The sequence below is a fragment of the Macaca nemestrina genome, chromosome 13, assembly GCF_043159975.1.
Source record: "Macaca nemestrina isolate mMacNem1 chromosome 13, mMacNem.hap1, whole genome shotgun sequence".
NCBI lineage: Eukaryota > Metazoa > Chordata > Mammalia > Primates > Cercopithecidae > Macaca > Macaca nemestrina.
Window position 1 is genome coordinate 21,001,764 of NC_092137.1, and position 21,244 is coordinate 21,023,007.

A 21,244-nucleotide genomic window follows, 5' to 3' on the forward strand; every position below is an offset into this window, starting at 1 on the left:
AGGTCTTGCTAAAATACAGCTTCTGATTCAGTAGATTGTGGGTGAAGCCTGAGAACCTACATTTCTGACCAGACCACACATTGGGTAGCAAAAAATTCAAGAATAAGCTCCAGATCATACAGCCTATTTTGCTCCTTAAATAGGGGCTCATTACTAGCTTCAAAGTGGAATTTTGGTCTCATTTGCTAGTGCACTGATGGCAGTAAGCGCCAAAGAAAGCAGTTAATAATAATGAAAATATTAATTTAAAACTCGCAATAGTGTCTGCTTATTGAACAATCAATGCCAGCATCAGGCACTGCACTTGGAATTTTAGATGCCTTATTTCATTGTCTTTAAATAACCTTGTGAGGTTTGGACTATTATTAGTAGTCTGGGATGCAGACAGAAACAGATACACATAATATCAACCAACTTCCCCAAGTGCACACAATTTCAAGACAGGGAAGTTAGAATTAAATCCATGCCCAGAGTTCATAGTTTTTTTTAAGACAGAGTCTCACACTGTCGCCCGGGCTGGAGTGTAACAGTGTAATCTCAGCTCACTGCAACCTCTACCTCCTGGGTTCAAGCAATTCTCCTGCCTCAGCCTCCCGAGTAACTGGGATTACAGGCACCCACTACCATGCCCGGCTAGTTTTTTGTATTTTTAGTAGAGATGGGGTTTTACTATGTTGGCCAGGCTGGTCTCAAATTCCTGACCCTGTGATCCACCCACCTCAGCCTCCCAAAGTGCTGGGATTACAGGTGTGAGCCACCACGCCCAGCCCAGAGTTCATACTCTTAATTGTTATCCTAGAGTACTTCTCAGGATAGAAGTCTTCCTTCTGGGCACACTGAATTTTGGGAGACCTTTAACTGCTGAAGATACTGGCCCTTATCCCAGCAGGTCTGGTTGATAAAAACCATAGTTATCACTTCAGTTAGATAATATTTTGATGACTTCCTTGCTTAGAAAAGAATTGTTTTTGCATGGAGACCCAAAGCTTTCCTTAAGAAGATACTTGACAAATACACACCTGCTCACGTTTATCCTCTTTGGTATAGCCAAAGTGGTCCACTAAGACCTTAGAGACACCATCAGGAACTTGACCATTAACCCAGTACAAAGCTTTGTTGACACTGTCTGGGAAAAATCCTTGCTTCCCAAAAAGAGCTTCCAATGTTGGCTCAAAGCCTTTTCCTTCCAAGCCAATCTGAGAAACAAAATCAGATAAGAAAATGGCATCAGCTTTCTTTGTTATATGCCAGCCTAGTAGTTCCCCCTCTTGATGTCCATTTATCTAAACAAGTATTTGAATACCACAGGCCAGGAGCTGATCTTAGCACTTCACAGGAGCTGCTTTATTAAAATCTCACTAGAATCTTGACCTTATTACTTGCTTTTTTCTAGAAGAGGCAGCTAAGGTTCAGAGAGGACAAGCAATTCAACCAAGGGTTCAGAGTTGGGAGTGAATTTGAGATTTGAAGCAGATCTGACTAGGCAGCACATATGCTTCCTTGGCTTGGGACTTAAAGACGAGACATCTGCATTTCAATTTTTTTTTTATTTTTATACGGAGTCTCGCTCTGTCGCCCAGGCTGGAGTGCAGTGGTGCCATCTCTGCTCACTGCAAGCTTTGCCTTCTGGGTTCACGCCGTTCTCCTGCCTCAGCCTCCCGAGTAGCTGGGACTACAGGTGCCTGCCACCTCGCCCGGCTAATTTTTTTTGTATTTTTTTAGTAGAGACGGGTTTCACTGTGTTAGCCAGGATGGTCTCGATCTCCTGACCTCATGATCTACCCGCCTCGGCCTCCCAAAGTGCTGGGATTACAGGAATGAGCCACCTCACCCGGCCTGCATTTCTATTAATGTTAAGAAGTCATGCTTCAGGTGACCCCCAGCGAGGAGAGAGGAAGGCAGGGAAGGAGGGAAAGAAGAAAGCCTCAGAGTCATGGTAGGAAGTGCCTGGTGGTTCTTGTTTTCCTCTGGCTAGCTTCTGGCTCCCAGGGACTCTCTGTTTATGATGCTGTACACAATGGGCTAGAGAACCTCAAACTCTTCACACTTACCTCGAAGAGGTCAGCTGAAGCAAATCCAAAGGCAGTAAGGGTCGTTTTCAGCATGGTTTCTTTAGGAAGGTAGTTATTTGGATCAAATATAAGATTCCCTTCAATTTTGGCTGTGGCTGGGTCAAGTGATGGAAGAGAAACAGATTTGTAGAGTCGATAGTTCCGAGAGAATTTTCTGAAGTCCATGACAGTTGGAAGTTGAGATTCTTTCAGAGCTTCTTTCACTAACTTTTTCAGACTAGATAAGAAGAAGTATAGTTTGAGCTGACACACCATGTTATTATCCTTTGACTCTTGCAGCCCAAGTAAATATGGATTTCCAATCACTACCAAAATGTCTGGATTTCATTTACCCTAAGGCTTTGGGTCTAGGTCTGCTACACATTTGCACAAGTGTTTGTGTCAGAAGCAAGGGCAGACAGTGGCTATGCCAAAACCTAGCGCTGGAATTCCAGCTTAGGGCCCTCAGTGGTATGTGGGGAAAAATTGCTCTTACTTACTCTTGGATATCCAATTCTTCGGAGTTCAAGATGTTGGCAATATGGGAAGCCACAAAGTTCTTCACTTGCTCATTCTGTTCCCGTGGTAGAAGTTGGACAATTTTGTTAATATCTGCCTGTGAAGGACTCCTCATCAGCATGAGATAGGCAGCCAGTCGCTTATCTCCTGGAGAAGCATCATCAAGGAAAGTCTGAAGAAGCACCTCCTGGTCCTGCAGTCAAAAGAGGAGATGGTTATCACTGTCCTGTGGTCAGAACACAGAACGTGCCTGGCAAACACTGGCATTGTCTGCTAGCTCTTTCTTAAGCAGAGGTCTAATTTCTCTGTAATCACTCTTCAAATGCTGGTATTGGATCTTCTTGCCAGTGTTTCCTAGAGCACTATCAAGTAAGGGTTCCCAGAAGATGCCTGTGGAATGCCTGTTGAATTCAATTCCATTAAAACACATAAATCATGGCCAAGTTATGATTTGTTTCACTAAGTGAAAATAAAGTTGTTTTAACCTAAGTTATTTTAATGTGAGGGTAAAGATGAGAAGGGGTAGTAAGAGTTTGGGGCTAATAAATAAGGTAGTTTCCAAAGCTCTGGAGCCATTGCCACCTAAGAGGGGGCCAAGTTGACTATCCTAGCCTAAGGTTATTGGGGGAAAATTAAGCATGTTTTTCCATGATGAGAGGGATGGTCAATCTGGTAGGTGGGTGGTAGGTAGCAAAAACATCTCACATTCTGCATGTTGACATAGCAGCAAGGTCAGGTATTTCTCTCATGTCACATACTGCTAGGCAGTCAAGTCAATAGGCTTGTTGAAATTTGCAATTAGAAAACAGTAGAGGCCAGGTGCAGTGGCTCACGCCTGTAATCCCAGCACTTTGGGAGGCTGAGGTGGGTGGATCACCTGAGGTCAGGAGTTCAAGACCAGCCTGGTCAACATGGCAAAACCCCGTCTCTACTAAAAAAATACAAAAATTAGCTGGGTGTGGTGGCATGTGCCTGTAATCCCAGTTACTCAGGAGGCTGAGGCAGGGAGAATTGCTTGAACCCAGGAAGCGGAAGTTGCAGTGAGCCGAGATCGTGCCATTGCACTCCACCCTTGTAAATAGAGTGAGACTCCATCTCAAAAGATGGAAGGAAGGAAGGAAGGGAGGGAGGGAGGGAGGGAACAGCAGAATAAAGTCAGTAGATGAAATTTAGAGTCTCATTTCCCCAGTACCTTCCAAATCCTTATTAATGAACTTTCACTTTCAGACCTCTTCTTGTGGACTTTACCTCGTCTTTAGGCTCCATTTTCCGCAGGGCCTGGATGGCAGCTTTCTGAATCATCAGTGATGGCTTTGTACTTTGGACACATTTCAGGATTGAAGACTTGAGTTCTGGAGTTACCTGCTCCATGGTTTGGCCCATGTTTCCAATGACCTGCATTGAAGAAAAGAAACAAGAACCCATCAGGGTGCAGGAGAGGGAAGTAAAAGGTATCCAGGAAAAGCGCTTCTGAAATGATCTATGTCGTGTAAAAGACTGAGATTACCCGCAGAATCAAATAGGTGTAATCTTCATCCCCAGTGCAGTCATCTTGAATCTGTTCCATCAGGTAATTAGCAATGTCTAGCAGCTCCTGGGTCCCTGTAGGGTTTGTCTTATGATAGCTACAGAATAAGAGCAGAGAGTCAAGACTCGGTAACCCCAGTTAGGTTTGTCTTAAAATCCAAACTTGTGAATGAGAAAAAATAATTATAAAATTCATATGGAATCCAAAAAGAGCCTGAGTAGCTGAAGCAATCTTAAGCAAAAATAACAAAGCTGGAGGCATCACATTACCTGACTTCAAATTATGCTACAAGGCTATAGTAATCTAAACAGCATGATACTGGCATAAAAATAGACACATAGATCAATGGAACAGAATAGTGAACCCAGAAATAAAGCCACATAGTTACAGTCAATGGATCTTTGACAAAATTGACAAAAACATACACTCGAGAAAGGACACCCTTTTCAATAAGTGGTGCTGGGAAAGTTGGATTGCTATATGCAGAAGAATAAAACTGGACTACTATCTGTCACCGTATACAAAAATCAACTCAAGATAGATCAAAGACTTAAATGTAAGACCTGAAACTATAAAAATACAAGAAGAAAACCTAGGGAAAACTTCTGTGGACATTGACCTAGACAAAGAATTCGATGACTAAGACCTCAAAGGCAAAGACAACAAAAACAAAAAATAGACAAACAGAACTTAATTAAAGCAAAAAGCTTCTGCACAGTGAAACAAATAATCAACAGGGTGAGCAGCCTGCAGAATGGGAGAAAATATTTGCAAACTATTCATCCAGTGGGGTACTAATATCCAGAATGTACAAGGAATTCAAACAACTCAACAAAAAGTCCCCCAAATAATCCCATTAAAAAGTAGACAAAGGACATGAATAGACATTTTTTCAAAAGAAGACACACAAATGGCAATAGGCATATGAAAAAATGCATAACATTACTAATCATTAGAGAAAAGTAAATTGAAACCACAATGAGATAACATGTTACAACAGTCAGGAGGGCCATTATTCAAAAGACAAAAAATAACAGATGTTGGTGAGGATACAGAGAAAAGGAAACAGTTAACCACTGTTGATGGTATTGTAAATAACTACAACCTCTATGGAAAACAATACAGAGATTTCTCAAAGAACTAAAAATAGAACTACCAATGAATCCAACAATCCCACTACTGGGTGCATACCCAAAGGAAAAGAAATCATTATATCTAAAGGATACCTGCACCCATATGTTTATCGCAGCACTATTCACAATAGCAAAGGCATGGAATCAACCTAAGTGTCCGTCAATGGATGATTGGATTAAAAATGTGGAATGTATAGGCAATAAAATACTATTCAGCCATAAAAAGAATAAAATCATGTCATTTGCAGTAACATGGATGGAACTGAAGGTCATTGTCTTAAGTAAAACAGGACAGTCACAGACAAATATTGCATGTTGTCACTTTATAAGTGGGAGCTAAATAATGTACACACAAGGACATAGAGTGTGGAAGGATAAGACAATTGAGACTCAGGTATGGAAGTGGAGGGAGATGGATGGTGAGAAATTACTTAGTGGGTACACTATATGTTATCTGGGTGATGGATATCCTGAAAGCCCTGACTTAACTACTGCATAATCTATTCATGTAACAAAATTACACTTGTTCCACATAAATTTATATAAAAATGTAAAAAAGAAAGAGCAAAAAAATTTCATCAAAAGAAAAAACTGCCAGCCTGAGCAACATGGTGAAACCCTGTATCTACAAAAAATACAAAAATTAGCCAGGGCATGGTAGCATGCGCCTGTGGTCCCAGCTACTCAGGAGGCTGAGGTGGGAGGATCACTTGAGCCCAGGAATTTGAGGCTGCAGTAAGCCGTGACTGCACCATTGCATTCCAGCCTGGCTGACACAGTGAAACCATGTCAAAAAAAAAAAAATTAAGAGGAAAAAACTGCTAACTAATATTGAACTGAAGTTAATAATGTGCATGCTGAAGTACTTAGGGGAAAGTGTGTTAATGTTTGTAATTTACTTTGAAATGCTTCAGAAAATAAGATGAATTAATGGATGGATGTATATGTGATAAAGCAAATATAATAACACTTAAATGGTAGGAGATAGCTGGTTTTCCAGGGATTTTCCCTCTGAAATTCTGTCAAATTTGTTATGCTCAAAAACTTTTATAATATAATGTAGAGAAAATATTTTTAAAAATTCAGTTTGTGTTTGCTGATTTCTTATTTCAAGTAATTACTCCAAAAATGATCAAGAATAAACACAAGAGTAAGGAGCAGAGTTTGAAAGTGGAAGGAGGAGTTCAGCTTTAATACAGAAACGCACAGAAGTGCAAGATGTTCCTCTGCTCCTAGGAGGATAAATACAGTGTGGAAACTCACTTGTTGACCGCGTGGCTCAGCGCATACAAGGTGGCTCGGCTGCGCTGCTCCCTCGCCATGTTGAAGATCTCTCGCAGCTGCTGTGCTGAGGGCTCGGGGATCAGGGCCACCAGGTAGGTGACCACATCTATCAGAAGGGGGTTGGCATGCACACGTTTCAGCCACTGGAGGATGTGAGTGGAGCACTGGGGCTGTCCACACTGAACCAAGGCTTGCAAAGTGATGGGACTGAGAAGAAAGACATGGGTAAAGTTATACACACCACCTTCAGGGCACATAAAATATTGCTCATGGTGTGTCCTCTGCCAGGAGAGCCCTTAATCACCTCATTCACTATTCAAATCTAACCATCTTTCAAAACCCAACTTGGAGCTCAGAGCCATGATGCTTTCCTTAGGAACATTACCCACAGGAGAAGCCCCATCGAGGAAAGTCCCAAGAGGGGACTGTGGATCTGTAGCGACAAGAAGACTGTTATCACAGCCCTTTGGCCAGCACATGGAATATGCCTGGCCAACATTAGCTGGGTCTCATTCCTGGCCTCAGTCCCTTCTCTCACCTTCATAGCGCTTAAAGCCAGTGCCTTGAAGGGTAGAGAAATCATATAATATTTTTTGTCTGAGTTCTCTCTCCACCAGCCTATAAGCTTCTGGAGAGCACCTGCAATAGAACTAGGAATTAAAAGATACCCATCAAAATGTGGGAACTATTCTCCTCCTATTTTAACACACAAATACTTAGCTGCCTTGAACACTGTGTGCGTGTGTGTGTGTTTCATGGAACTCTTAGCACGTCAGCTGATAGTTCTCTATCCAGCAATCATGAATTGATTGACTAATTGATTAACTGGATTGATATCCAAATGGTCCCTGAGATTCTCCATTTGGTCAAGGTTTGAAAGTTCAGTCAGTTACCATCAGTTTTATAAAAAGTTGAGCTGTAACCATTAAATACCTGGACACCTCGATCAGCTGTGGCAAGAGAGATGTGACTGCTTCCTCACTGAGGCCTCGCAGCTCAGTAACCAGCTTATGGAAGAGATTAGCTCTCTGGATATTTTGCTCAGAGATGGTTAGTTTTTTCAATTCCTGCAGAGTCTTCAAAACAGCTTCGGCCTGCTTTGGAGGTGATGTGGATTTGGTGCTCTCAAATGCGAGACCCACCTTCTTAGTACCTGGAAGATGGAAAGTGTCAAAGGAACTCTAGCTTACTTCTTCATCTCAACCATATCTTTGTCTACTGGAAGCTGGAAATTGTGGAGTATCAGCACAGGGGAAAAGGGAAGAAAACTATCATGTATTCAATGACTGCTAGATCTGGCTCTGCCATAGGTGATTGACTTAATTGTTTTCACCGACTCATCATCCTATCCCTGTGGGTTGGCATTATTGTTCAATTTAAAGATAAATTCAGCCCTGCTTCAGAGACCCACAGAGTTTTTGGGCAATGTAAACTGTCATCCCCGGATCTCAGCTCTGAGTCCCAGAGATGAGACAGAGATGAGACCCAGAGATAAGGAACTGCGACCCAGAAATGAGCAACTTACTTTTGAAGAGTTCTTAGGGTCTAAGAGGTAGAGCTGAAGTGGAATTCAGACTTGTCTGAGTCTATCATCAGGTTACCTTTAGCTTGAAATAATTGGTGAGGAGGTGCTGCTGTTGACATGGTTACAACTGGGACCAGGCACATTGATGCTCATCACCATTTCTTCTAATTGGGTCTAGCAGCAGCTTGTGGGGAGGGGAGACACTTTTGTATCCTCTCCACCACCTACTATGACCTATGCCAGGAAGAGAGGTAAAAGTCCTCATGGAAGTGTGGTGTAATGAGAAGAGTCCTGGCTTAGATTACAACCTGGGCACTTATTTGCCCCCTCTAATATTCTACGGCCTTGTCTACATCAAACTCTAAGCCTCTCTGTGTCACTTTCCCCCCTGTAGAATAGGTATAAAATCACCTCTCTACCACCTGACGTCACCGGTTGCTGTGAACAAAAAGGACAATGAGGTAATGTACAAGAAGGAATTTGGACAGATACAATGCTGGGTAAGGGTTGGACTCAAGATTGCTAGAGTTCCTTCTACCTCTAAAGACTGACTCCTGAGGTTCCTATCTGGGCCGGACTCTGAAGGTTCTCTCCCACTTGGTCCACCTCATCCAGGACAGCTCTGGGTCTTATCACAGGATAGGTGATATCAGTGCTACCAAATATGTCATGTTAAACTTAGGATTCCAGTTTTCTATTTACCAACGCCTAGGTAGCTTTGGGAACTTCTTTTTCTTTATGCCATTGCAACTTGACATTCTGAGATGAGTTTGCTTTCTCATAGAGGTAGCCAGAACACCAGTGTCCATATCACTTGTTAGTCAGCAGACATTTAACAGGGCCCAGCAAGTGGCTAAGCCATGATTGGCACATCTTAGGTAGATTTTCCAGCAACTGTGTGGACAGAAAGTCTTACCTTCACCAAAGAAGCGGCTGTTGATCTTTGGTGTGTCTTCAAGTTTCAAAGTCTGTGTCACTTGTACTCCCATCCCATACATATTCCTGGTAACCAAGGAAGCACATCATGTCATGGATGGCCAGAAGATACTATTCTTTCCATGTTGAAGGTTTCCCCTGTCTCTGCATCTACCCAAGTCCTGCCCATCTTTCAAAGCATGGGTAAATCCAGCCATTGTTGGCCCTGAATGAATAACATCCACCTCTTCTTGGTCACGCTAGTCATCCTCCCATCAAAAGGACATGCGTGCCTTATACTCTCCACTAGTCTGGAGTGGCCAGACATAGGAACTAGTGCAATGTCTCGAAATTCTTTCGTATCTTCCACAGCACAGAACCAAGAATATGGCAGTTACTCAATAAATATTCACTGATTGTCACTTTTCAAAGTGGATTTGGATATATAGGTTTCTAGTAAATATCCCAAATCTTCCATGAAACCTTTTCTAACCAGGGTACCCTGCAGTGATCCCCAGGTTTTCTGGATCTACACCCCTTAAAGACTGGGTCTTAGATATCTTTTGTTGGTCTTGGGTTGTTTTGCATGCCTAGGACTTTTCTGCCAAATGGCCTGTTAGCTTAAAAAGGGGGACAGGGAGGGGTTGCATTTTATCCTTCTCCATACCTCCCTCCCAGGCACAGGTTTGCCTGGAACAGAGCACTTGAGAAGTGTTCAGTTCACACTGACCCATTAAATGACAAATCAGTAGTGCATCAGGTGACCTACTTATAGGAGAAAGGCAGGAACAGGTGCTGCTCCTTGCAGATGGCTTCTGCCACATGCTTCCTCTTGGCGTCCAGGGTGTACTGACAGGACTGGCTACTGCTGATCAGAGTTGACAAGGGGTGGGTCTGTGAATGAGATTGGAGACAAGCATTTTGATCAGTCCCTGTGTCTTCTGTCAAAAGCATTTACCTTCAAGGTAGAAGGGAGGAGGGGTCCTGTACCACTAGATAAACTCAGGGAAAGAAGATAGCTGGGTACTTGACATTTAGACCGGGGGTGCAACATGTCGGCATCCCCAAAGCTGAGTCAAGCTATAGACTCCTCTTTTTCCACCCCCACTGGACAAAGTCTAAACTTTGTATCCTCCACATGCCCATCCCACCACATAGCCCCTCACACACCTGCTCAGTCAGTTTTCTTTGCCCAAAAGCCCATTCTTACATGTCTGTTTCATTTACACATTCTTTGCATTTTTTGGATTCTTGCTCCACATCTTCCATGAAACGTTGCCCACTGAGCTACATGAATAATACTTTCTCCTTCCTGGTCAGGCCCAGGATTTCTTGTCTGCACTGTTCAGCGTATCACCTTATTGAGTATACAATGTATGCTTTATTGACCTGGCTCCTGTATTAGACTGGAAGCATACTGAGGGGAAGGTCCATGGTTCATTTGCCACTGTCCCTTCCTTGGTGCTGCCCAGAGTGGGGTTGAGCACACAGCAGATGCTCAGAAAAGACCCCTAAGCCAGTGCATTATCCTCTTCTGACTGTGGCACTCATGGTCATCAGACTCCCTGTTTTCAACCCCAAGGACAATGACCAGGAACAGGGCCCGGCATGACAGTGATTGCTCAAGTTCTTCATGTTCACTGAGACAGCCTGGGGCTCATATCAGGGAAGATGTTGCAGGGGTCGGGCAGGCTCAGGTAATATGGTGCTCCATGGCCCCACTTAACAGAGAGGAGAGGGTGCTCCAGGCCGGAGGCAGAGGGATCGTGTTTGGTCAGGGTGGTACTGGAGGTGGGAGGACAAGAAGCTGGAACACTCTTAAGTCACTGCATTTCATGGGATGAAGGAGATGGGGAGAACACAGGTCTTGGGACTTCTTCAAAGTCCAGAGGCTTGGAGCTGGCACAAGGAGTTCTTGTGCAGGAAGGAACAGTAGGTAGTTTTGCTGCCCTACATCCATCCCCGGAGCCTTCTCAGAGATGAGCAGTCATTACTCTCAAGTGATGAGAGTAGAGGTGGTTTAGTGCCAGTGACAGAAGGACAGGAGGAGAGACAGAGCTCTGGGCTGGGAGGGAGGAGCCTGACTCAAGTCTTGGCTCAACTGATCCCAGGCCATGAAGCCTGGGCAGACCTTCCTATGCCTGCTCAGGGTCCTATCTGTAGTCTGTATAAAAAACAGGCTGGGCAGGCTGTCCTCCCTCAGAGGTGCCCACTAGCTTGAAAATTTTGGAATGTTATTAATAAGAGGATGCTCCTTGGTGTGCATGACAGTGCTGACATGGGACTTACCATGCCTTTGATGAGAGCAAGTGGGCTGACGCCTGTACGGATGGGCTTGAAGCGATCACACTGCCCCAGGTCTCTTTCAGTGGATATTTCTGTTGCCACATTGCCCTTCCTTGTCTTGACGGTAAAGTGAGTGGAGCAGTTTCCATACACGGTATCCTATGGGGGCAGAAGATGCAACCACATATATTCAACATGGGAAACATCCTTGGGTACTTGGGAGGGACGGGGTGGGGATTGTGAAAGAAAAGGCAGAAAGAATCTAGCTTTGGGAGGGACTTTCTTTTTCCTCCTATGCAGAGTGTGGTCTTGCTAGTGCCTGGCCAGCCCAAGTTGGGAGAGAGAAAACCAGTTAAGGGTGGGTCTGCAGAAAGGCTCTGCAGGATGCATCGCTGTCTTCTCCCAGTATGGTGTCATAGAGAAATTAGAGCAAGATAAGGGCACAAAAGTGCTCATGGGACTGAGGTGAAATGAATTCTGTCTCACATTGAAACCTGAAATTCGTAAAAGAGACTGGCAACAGATCCCGTTATTTTTGGTGTTTAAAATACACACAGGATTGACTGTGCTATACCATAACCCATCAAACACAGGTGAACAGCATTAAACAAAAGTGGGGGTGGGGTGGCCAGGACGCCTCAATAACTGTTTTAAAATTAGACCCAACCTGATCAGCCTGCTTGGAATGATCTGTGAGCGAGCCCAAGGGACAGGAGGAATCTCGGGCACCAGTATGTCACACCAATCCATGGCTTCCTGTGTAACTAGCCATGGAGCTGACTCAACAATCTGCTTTGTATATGGTAGGACCGGCCTCTAACACATGAAGATGAGTTTCAAGGGCCACTGCTATCAGTTTTCTAAATCCTCACCAGAAACAACACTTGCTTGGTTTCTTCTGTCTCTGGGGGAACCAGGAGGGCAGAAATGATGCCCCTCTTGATGTTCAGGATGTGTGTAGGTTCATCTTTCTCCGGGTAAAGGAAAACTTGCTTCCCTTCTGGAATGACCAGCTTGAGCTCATACCTGTCCCAGAGAGAGGATGGTCATGGGAATGTCCTTCTCCACTACAACTTGCTGGAAGTAAGCTGGGTGGCACTGAAGTTGCTTTTCTCATAGTTTTTTAACCAATTGTTCTTGTGACATCATTTTTTGTAAATATAGAATATAGCTACACATAGACATACATTTTCAAAAAAGCATGCACATATACATATATTTTGGTGATTCTTTTTCTTTTTTTGAAATGGAGTCTCACTGTTACTCAGGCTGGAGTGCAATGGCGCAACCTCAGTTCACTGCAACCTCCACCTCCTGGGATCAAGTGATTCTCCTGACTCAGCCTCTGGAGTAGCTAGGACTACAGGCATTTGCCATCACACCCAGCTAATTTTTGTATTTTTAGTAGACACAGGTTTCACCCTGTTGGCCAGGCTGGTCTCGAACTCCTGACCTCAGGTGATCTGCCCGCCTCGGCCTCCCAAAGTCCTGGGACTATAGGCATGAGCCACCAGGTCCAGCCGTGTTTTAACGTTTTTTGCTTGGCTCATCCAGCCCTGCTCTGTTCTCCACCCATATCAGTCTCTCTTTGCCCATCCTCCCCATATGGACACCCAAGTGGTTGTTCCATTTGTTTCTGTGCTCTCACACAATCCTCTGTAAACATGGGTGAGTGCAAACAGAGTCATACAAAGATTTTGTCATTGTTTGTTTTATACAAGTGGCATTGTATTGTGCATACTTTTATCTTGTTTTTCTCACTTAATTATACTTCACAAAAACCCTTCTGAGTCACTTGGTATAGCTCTAACAGATTTTTAAAAAGCTGCATGCAGAACATTCCATTCCATGGCTATATAGAATTTATTCACACATTGCCCCATTTGATGGCATTTGCCTTCTCTCTTTCTGGATTTTTTTTAAACCACGCAAACAATACCAAAACAAACATCCTTATGCCTATCTTCACACATTACTGCTTTTATTTTCATGGGCTAGAGTCCCAGAGACTAAAATATCTGTGTCAAAGGGTATTAAGTATTCTAAATTAGAGTAGATATTGCCTGATGGCTCTAATTTCCACCAGCAGCTCAGGACAGCACACTTTTCCTCACTGGCCTGCCAGCAACAGGTGCTATTGCTGTTTTCCAGTTTTGCAGTCTGATGGGTATAAGTGGATAAATATCTTGTTACATTAATTTGTATTTCTTGACTACCAGTGAATTGGAGCTTCTTTCCATACACTTGTTGGACAGTCACTCTTTTGTATGGTGTCAGGCCATGGCTGAAGCCCATGCTGACTTTGGTCTCAGGGACTTCCCATTGGGTACTTGCTAAGTTTCTGAGGACCTGACTGCAGCCACTCTGGTTACATCAGGAGGAAAAGGTGACAGACTCATCTCCCACAGCCTACACCCTCTCAGAAAGTTCCCGACACGAAGAAACAATAAATGTTTGAGATGATGGGTATGCTAATTGCTCTGATCTGATCACCATACATTACATGTATCAAAACATCAATATATTCTCAATAAATATGTATAATTATTATATGTCAATTTTTTAAAAAAGACAGTTAAAGTCATGAAAATGCAAACCTGGAAAGCCCTCCTTGTCAAGAACAGGAGTCTCTTCTGTATTTGGAGAAGACCAAGGACCAAAAAATAACCACTCCTTCCTCCTGCCACCATACCTCTCTCCCTCATAGACAGTTAAGTCTTGGAGAAAATAAAGCATATGAAGGAAAGAAGCCTCACAGCCTATTTTGGCGAGAAAGGACTGGCATCTGAATCTAACGTTTAGTAAAACTGAAAAACGGGCAAGGATGGTGACATGGTTTGGCTCTGGGTCCCCACCCAAATCTCATCTTGTAGCTCATAATTCCCACATGTGTGGGAGGGACCTGGTGGGAGGTGATTGAATCACGGGGCAGGTCTTTCCCGTGCTGCTCTCGTGATTGCAAATGGGTCTCAGGAGATGTGGTGGTTTTAAAAACAGGAGTTTCTCCGCACAAGCTCTCTTTGCCAGCCGCCATCTATGTAAGATGTGACTTGCTCTCCCTCACCTTCCACCATGATTGTGAGACCTCCCCAGCCACATGGAACGGTGAGTCCAACAAACCTTTCTTTTGTAAATTGCCCAGTCTCAGGTATGTCTTTATCAGCAGCATGGAAACAGACTAATTCAGACGGAGTTTTCTGATGCTACCAAGTTAACAACTCTATCCTGCCTGTATTCACACACACCTAAGACCCTACAAACTGTGACTGAGGATGAGGCAGGGGTGATGTTGAAAATATTTACAACGGGTGTGACATGGGCCCTGATCAGTCAGCAGAGATGCAGCTGCAGCGGCCGATCCATGTGCAGTGGCTGAATGCCAGCCTAGGAGGGGGAGCCACTGAAGCCTTGGTGCTCCTCTGCCCTGCGCTGGACAGACCCTGCCCCGCCACGTGCCCCGCCACAGCAGCCAGCGCCTCTGGGACCTCGCACCGAAGACCACCAAGCACTGGTCTTATTTAGTTCTTTAAGAATTCACTTGTTTAAACACAGCATCTCAGTTTTATAATCTCAAGAAGTTTAAAGCATGAGATTTTTAGAAACACATTAAAATGATAATTAAAGGAACCTAACTAGGGAAGGGCAAATAATGCTTGTCTCTTTTTGATGATTGTGAAAACACAGCAATTCCCTGATCCACGATGAATATGGAATACAAATACTTAGAGTCACATCCGTGCCTGGTGTAAACACACAAGTTCATACCTCAGCGGACGGACACACACATATGTGTGTGCTCATGTACAACACGCCTTACCTGGACATGGCTGCAGCAAACTCCTCGGAGTTCTTGGTTTTCTTCAGCAAGGCCCTGCCCTCAGGGTTGAAGCCATACACCTCTTTCAGGGTGCACTGGCTGGTCTTCAGGATGAAGCTGCAGAGCTGGGGAACCTCCAGCTCAACCTGAGAATACAGGGTAGCATAGCATTGAGGTTGTCTATCAAGAATGAGAGGCGGCCCCTGAAGCCCAGGGCTTAATCTCTAATCAGAGCACCAAAGGGAATTCTGCTGGGAACACCACTGCCTGCTCCTCAACACCACGTGCCTTATCAACATGCCTCCTGGGTGCTCTGTGCACCAACCTAGACTTAGTCCTATTGCTGGCCTTTTCCCCCTCCCAGGGTAACACGTTTCTTAAGTTTGCCTCTGTGCACAGGAAGGAGGATGTCCTTTTATTGGTTCTAAAGTTACTTCAATTATAAAGAGCTGTGGTTAAATAGAAGCGCTGTAGACTAGGAGTGAGAGTGAAGGAGAAAAACAGAAAGCAGGAAGAGGGCCATCCTCAGTTTCCACAGCAAACGTCCCCTTAATGTCACCCAAAAAACTGGTTTATATCTATTAGGGCCTATTTAGAGCTTCGCGTATAGCTGGAGTTTCAGTGGATCCCTACTTATTATCCAGTACTATTCAAATAACTTTAAAGAAATGTTGTACATGTGTGCTGTTCAATAGGGGGACCAGTAGCCAGGGTGCCTGTTGAGCAGTTGAAATGCAGCTAATGTGACAACGAATATGAATTTTTAATTTCATTCCATTTAAATAGTCCAATGTGGCTCATGTCTACCATATTGTATAGCACAGACAAGAGCTACAGCACTCTCTAAAAAAGGTGACTGCTCAGCTTGACTTCTCTTCCCCACCCAAACCCTAACAGCAGCCTATAGATCTGCTCCAGATGTACGTGACATGAGTACAACCAGTCTCAATAATAAGCAAAGTTTTATTTTAGAACAAACTGTATGTTTATATTTTTTTCTTCTTTCTATTCGTTTTTCAGCAACAGATTCTGTTGGACTTAGACTATAAAAACTGCATTTCACAGTGCGATTCTGAGATGCCTGCCTCCCTTAGCTCACCTACTGGGCTTCTCTCACGCTGAAATCTGCAGACCCACACTGCTGCTAATCTAGATCACGTAGTCCTATTGCATCTGGGAAGTTAACGGGAAAATACATCTGGCTTGCGAAATTTGGCGGGAGCAGACAACATCTCAGCAATGTGGCTGACTTACAGAGGCAAAGTCCCAATGCTTTGATCAGATTACAACAGTTCTGGGATGCTCTGCGTTTGCTCAGTACACAACCTCCGGGAAGGTCGCGTGTTGGGCACCCGCTGGAACAGGGCTGGGGGAAAGCTGTGGGCTCTGGGTCCCTCCCGCCTGCATCCTCCATACCTTGCAGTTGATCCTGGTGGCGCTTCTTGAATCAGCAGTCCCAGGGACTCCACTGGAGCTCTCAGCCTCGTAGTTGTACGTGTACTTCCGGAGGTGCTTGAATCGGGTCGTATCTCCTAACGTGGGGAGAAATACGTCAGCCACATAGGAGAAATAGCTCTCCCACGGACAGCCAGTTCTGGGCAGAGAGGGGCAGTGGCATAGATAATTAAAATGTAATTAAACTGAAATTAGTTTTTAATTGACTTTATATTATACTTCATTTTCCTTTATAGATTTGACTTCATTATGTTTCTGCTGAGGCTAATGTTTAAATTAGCTGGCATGTCTTGACTATGTCGTCTGAGGCACAGGGAAGGGAGTGACAAGTGTCAAGTAATGGGGCTCAGAAAATCTGCATTAGACACCCTCTGGTAAATTAAGAGATGACAACATGACGCAAATAGTACTCTCTCTAAAGCTTTTTTAGCTTGAAAACGCCTTAATTCCGTGACTCTGAGACTACCAAATACTTGAGGCAAAGTTCATTAAGCATTAAGCGTAACTAACTTAAGAAACTCCTAGAAAGGAGTTTCTGGAGGTTTCCACTGTAGTTGAGAGGAATTTTCTGAACAATTGAAGAAAAAGAACATCTGGGTCCTGAGCCCAGCTGCAGTGATGGCAGATGTCCACCAGATGGCAGCGCTGCCCCATCAGACGTCCGCCCCGCGGCTCCAGCACACAGGGTCCCCTTGGAGGCCAGCTCCTTTGACCCCCAGGGGTCAGGTAAATAGGAAGGGGATGGAGGTCCGATTTCTGCACAAAGGTTAAAGTCAGTATTTCCTCACCCTCACATGCTTCGAATCAATGACTAGTCACTGATAAACAGGACAGTGATGTTTCTTCAAAGTGTGCACAGGCCAGCGGGGTGTCAGTGCTTTCCCTCCCCCGCCCCCAGGCTGAACTCTTGGGACAGAACAGAAGGGCAGGTAGAGGAGAGTTGGCATCCCTTGCGTGTGGGCAGAGGCTCAAGGAACTTGCTTCCTGGGGTCAGAGCAGGGCACACCACGAGGCCATCTTAGCCCCTTAGAGTGGGGGGACCTCAGGGACCCGGGTGTAGGAGGGTGCATGGGGCTGGGCACCCTTCCACGCCCCATGCGCAGATGCCTTACTTGGACAGACCGGGCTGACATTTTCCAGCATTTCCTTTTCTGTAAGACAGGAGAAAGAAATCTGTGAGCTTCCCACGTCTTCCCAGCGGGTGCTAGGGCCCGACAGGGGGACCACAGGCACAGGTTTCACCCTTCAAGAGGGAGGCAGGCTCCGGAGACCCCCTCCTCAGCCCCTCCATCCCATGCCCCCCATCCTGAGTCTGCAGGGGGCCGCCAGCTGGTCCAGTCCCCCGCCTCGCCCTGGACCCTGTGGCTGCCCTCCCTCTGGCCTAGGCCCTGGCTGCGCCAGCCAACCTCGTGCCGTCGGCTCCCTCCCGCTCACTCTGAGCCCGCAGCGCGGCCGCGCACTCACCGGCCCTGGCGCCAGCCAGCAGCAGCAGCAGCGCCGGCAGCGCCAGCAGCGCGGGCCTCGGCGGGCCCATGGCCGGCTGCGGTGGGGCGGCTCCTGGGCTGCGGCCTGGCCTCGGCCTCGCGGCCCTGGCTGGCTGGGCGGGCTCCTCAGCGACAGCAACCGAGAAGGGCGCTCAGCCCCGCAGGTCCCGGTGGGAATGCGCGGCCGGCGCCCGCACCCCATTTATAGGAAGCCCAGGCTGCAAGAGCGTCCGGATTGCAAAAGGTACAAAGGGCGCTTCCCGGGCCTGGCCTGTTTGCTTTTCTACACTGGCTTCTCTTTGAGCCTTGAAGAGCTTCGAGGGGGCCCACCTGGGATGCAGCTGCAACCACCGGGGGGCTGGGTCCCAGGTGGGTTCCCTCCCCCGAGCGTCTTCAAGGCTCTGGCACGGCCCTTCCTATATCTCAGTGGGGCCATGGCTGGTGCCTCAGGGTCTGAGAAGCCTGCTCTGACCAGGGGTGCCTTCTTCAGATGACCCACCACAGGGACAAAATCCCTGCTTCTCCTGGACTGAAATGGGAGCCACGTGGAGAACCAGCCCTGAGCGCTGTCTTGGTGGAGACATGTTCCCACCGGTTCCTTCTTTTCCATTTTGGTGGACCTTGGATTTGCACTGACACCCTAATCCTGATGAGTGTCTGTGGCTGTGGGGTTCAGCCTGTGCTGAAGGAGGAGAGAGAAGGGGGATGCAGGGGGTCTAGTGAGTGATCAGGCACTGCCCCTGAGGATGGGCGGCCTGCCTGGTCCCAGCAGGAGTCCAAGTGTCTGTCTTTAAGAAACCCCAGTGAGGAGAGGCCTCTGGGGAAGAGCAACCTCCCAGGGCCCACCTGTTTTGCGCAGTGTTCTTGGGGTGTTGAGAGCAGGCTTTCTCTACCTGCACCAGCTTCTGGGTTTCCTGCAGTGGTGGGGAGGCCGATGAGGAAACGCAACGTAGTGGACAGGACATGTCATATTCCTCATAGACATCTGGAATCTTCTCATGCCTCATTACCTTCTCTTCTAGGCACTGCCTATTTCCAAAGGAAACTTCAGCCCATGCTCGCTGCCTCTGCCCAGCTGTAGGGAATCAGCCGCAGTAGAATTTCAGCGTCACTCAGTTTACTAACCTGGGGTCACTCAGAAGGGGTTATTGATGGGATGGCAGTATGATGGGCTGAATGAATGTCTGAGCCTGGCTGTATCTCCAAGGCACCGCCAATCTGGTTAGGGAGACAAGCTGTGTCAGCAGGAAACCGCTGGTGAGCAATTGTGGTAGGATAGAGGGGGCGCAAACCAGGTAGGTAGACCTGCTGGGGGGCCACCCAGGAAGGCGAGCGGGAGGCGGCCAGGAGCAAGCTGGATGAGTGCGGATGGGAAGTGGACAGCGCCTGTTGCAGAAGTCAGTGTGTGCTCATTGTTACAACTTGTCAGCTTTGTTTGAATTATGAGATACCTCCAGATGTAACAAGCTACTGGTGAAGACTGATGATCCCAGAAGGATCAATTCTGAAACAGTAACTATGTATAAAGATGCAGTTCCCTCAGAGGAGACTCATGGAAATTCCTTCGCCTGCTCCCTGCCCCTGGGCTCCACCCCTTCCTTATTCAGATATTGTCATTAGCCATGAACTCCTATGGGCAGCTGAACTCCCTCCAGCGATCAGTGCTCTGCATCCATGGCGTATTAATGTTACTAAAGATGGATATTACAGAGGTCTCAACTCAAGGCTCGTCATACCTATACCACTGAATTGTGAAGGGTCTGGAAAAAGTAATTGCTCTGAAACCCCGTTTCTCTGAACACTTTATTTGAATTATTCTGTGTGGGCTGACTTTCCACAGGGTTCGCTGCTGCTCGTGTGTGAGGAAATGGTCCTGCTTCCATGCATATTCACATTAAGGAGAATGGGTAAGAATATTCAGGTATAGAGAAGCCAAAAGGAGGTGTCGAGCTTTAACTTACAAGCACAAGTCAAAGCTTACTCTGTTGGGTGCAGATGAAACCAGGGTCCAATGGTCAGCATCAGTACAGACCATATATATATATATATATATATATATAGAGAGAGAGAGAGAGAGAGAGAGAGAGAGAGAGATGGAGTCTCCCTCTGTCACCCAGGCTAGAGTGCAGTGGCACAATCTCGGCTCACTGCAACCTCTGCCCCCCCCAGGTGTAAACAATTCTCCTGCCTTAGCCTCCCAAGTAGCTGAGATAACAGGCATGTGCCACTACGCCCAGCTAATTTTTGTACTTTTAGTAGAGACGGTGTTTCACCATGTTGGTCAGGCTGGTCTCGAACTCCTGACCTCATGATCCACCCGCCTTGGCCTCTCAAAGTGCTGGGAGAATATCGTTTTTATGAAGTAGGAATCAAAAATGAATTTGATGACTTGGAGTCAGGGAAATGTTGTGAGATACTTGGTTGTGCGGAGAGGACTGTCACCATCTTTAAAGGAAGAAACCTAAGACTCGGCTTCCTTCTTTTCCTGATGGTCTTTGGCAAGTCTTCCCTGGGCTGGGCCCCAGCCAGCAGTACTTATCCCCCTGACAGGGTCTAGCTCACAACTCCATAGAGCAAATGTTGAATTGTTGAGCTGACTTGAGTACACTCACAGAAATACTGTAAAGATTAACACGTAGATTTTTCTTCAATTACAAAATCCGCTTACATCCTTTGTCAAAGACTACATGGAAATATATTATTTCTGACCAAAGATATCACCCTTCATCCTGTTTCCTTTAGGTAGAGACACATCTGGTGTCACACAGATTAATCTCAGCTAGTGACTGTGACTTATCATCTCATCAATGCAGTCCTGTTGGGTGCACCATCAATCTGGGCGGTCATAGGGCTCTGGGTACCCATTGGAAAGCCACCTGACTAGAGGAATTTCAAGGCGTTAGATAATGCTGAATGTCCCAGTTACGTTCTCTAGAAGCAAAACTATCCATTGTGCCTATCTGCAGCTGACCAGAAGGGTCTTGGCCAAGCTCAGGGAATCATGGAAGCTAATAAAGAGCCCCAGCAGACCAATATTCTGAGTTTAGTGCTGTTCACATACTGAAGTAGGTGCTTAGAACATAATTTGCTGAATATGAACGAATGAATCTGCAGCATTCATCTATATCCTGTTTTCTATTTATGCATAGCGACCATGATGCTAAATAAATATTTCCAGTGACATAAAGCAAGGAAATACAATCTATACCAATTATTCCCAGCCATGCTGTTCCAAAATCTCATCTGG

General features: G+C 45.8%; 1 protein-coding gene across 1 annotated transcript in view; it reads right to left on the reverse strand.

Moving 5' to 3' along the window:
- The window catches only part of LOC105479859 (apolipoprotein B), a 42,120-nt gene extending 23,944 nt beyond the window's left edge, over positions 1-18,176 (reverse strand). The window contains exons 1-15 of the mRNA XM_011738185.3: positions 17,978-18,176; positions 17,626-17,664; positions 16,475-16,590; positions 15,059-15,204; positions 12,114-12,267; positions 11,245-11,400; positions 9,725-9,849; positions 8,957-9,042; positions 7,449-7,668; positions 6,495-6,722; positions 4,078-4,195; positions 3,819-3,965; positions 2,552-2,763; positions 2,052-2,289; positions 1,020-1,196 (exon numbers count right to left, since the gene is read on the reverse strand). Coding sequence (XP_011736487.2) covers positions 1,020-1,196; positions 2,052-2,289; positions 2,552-2,763; positions 3,819-3,965; positions 4,078-4,195; positions 6,495-6,722; positions 7,449-7,668; positions 8,957-9,042; positions 9,725-9,849; positions 11,245-11,400; positions 12,114-12,267; positions 15,059-15,204; positions 16,475-16,590; positions 17,626-17,664; positions 17,978-18,047 — 2,232 coding nt within the window. The 5' untranslated portion in view covers positions 18,048-18,176. The remainder of the gene's footprint in view (positions 1-1,019; positions 1,197-2,051; positions 2,290-2,551; positions 2,764-3,818; positions 3,966-4,077; positions 4,196-6,494; positions 6,723-7,448; positions 7,669-8,956; positions 9,043-9,724; positions 9,850-11,244; positions 11,401-12,113; positions 12,268-15,058; positions 15,205-16,474; positions 16,591-17,625; positions 17,665-17,977) is intronic.
- Positions 18,177-21,244: the final 3,068 nt, after the last annotated feature.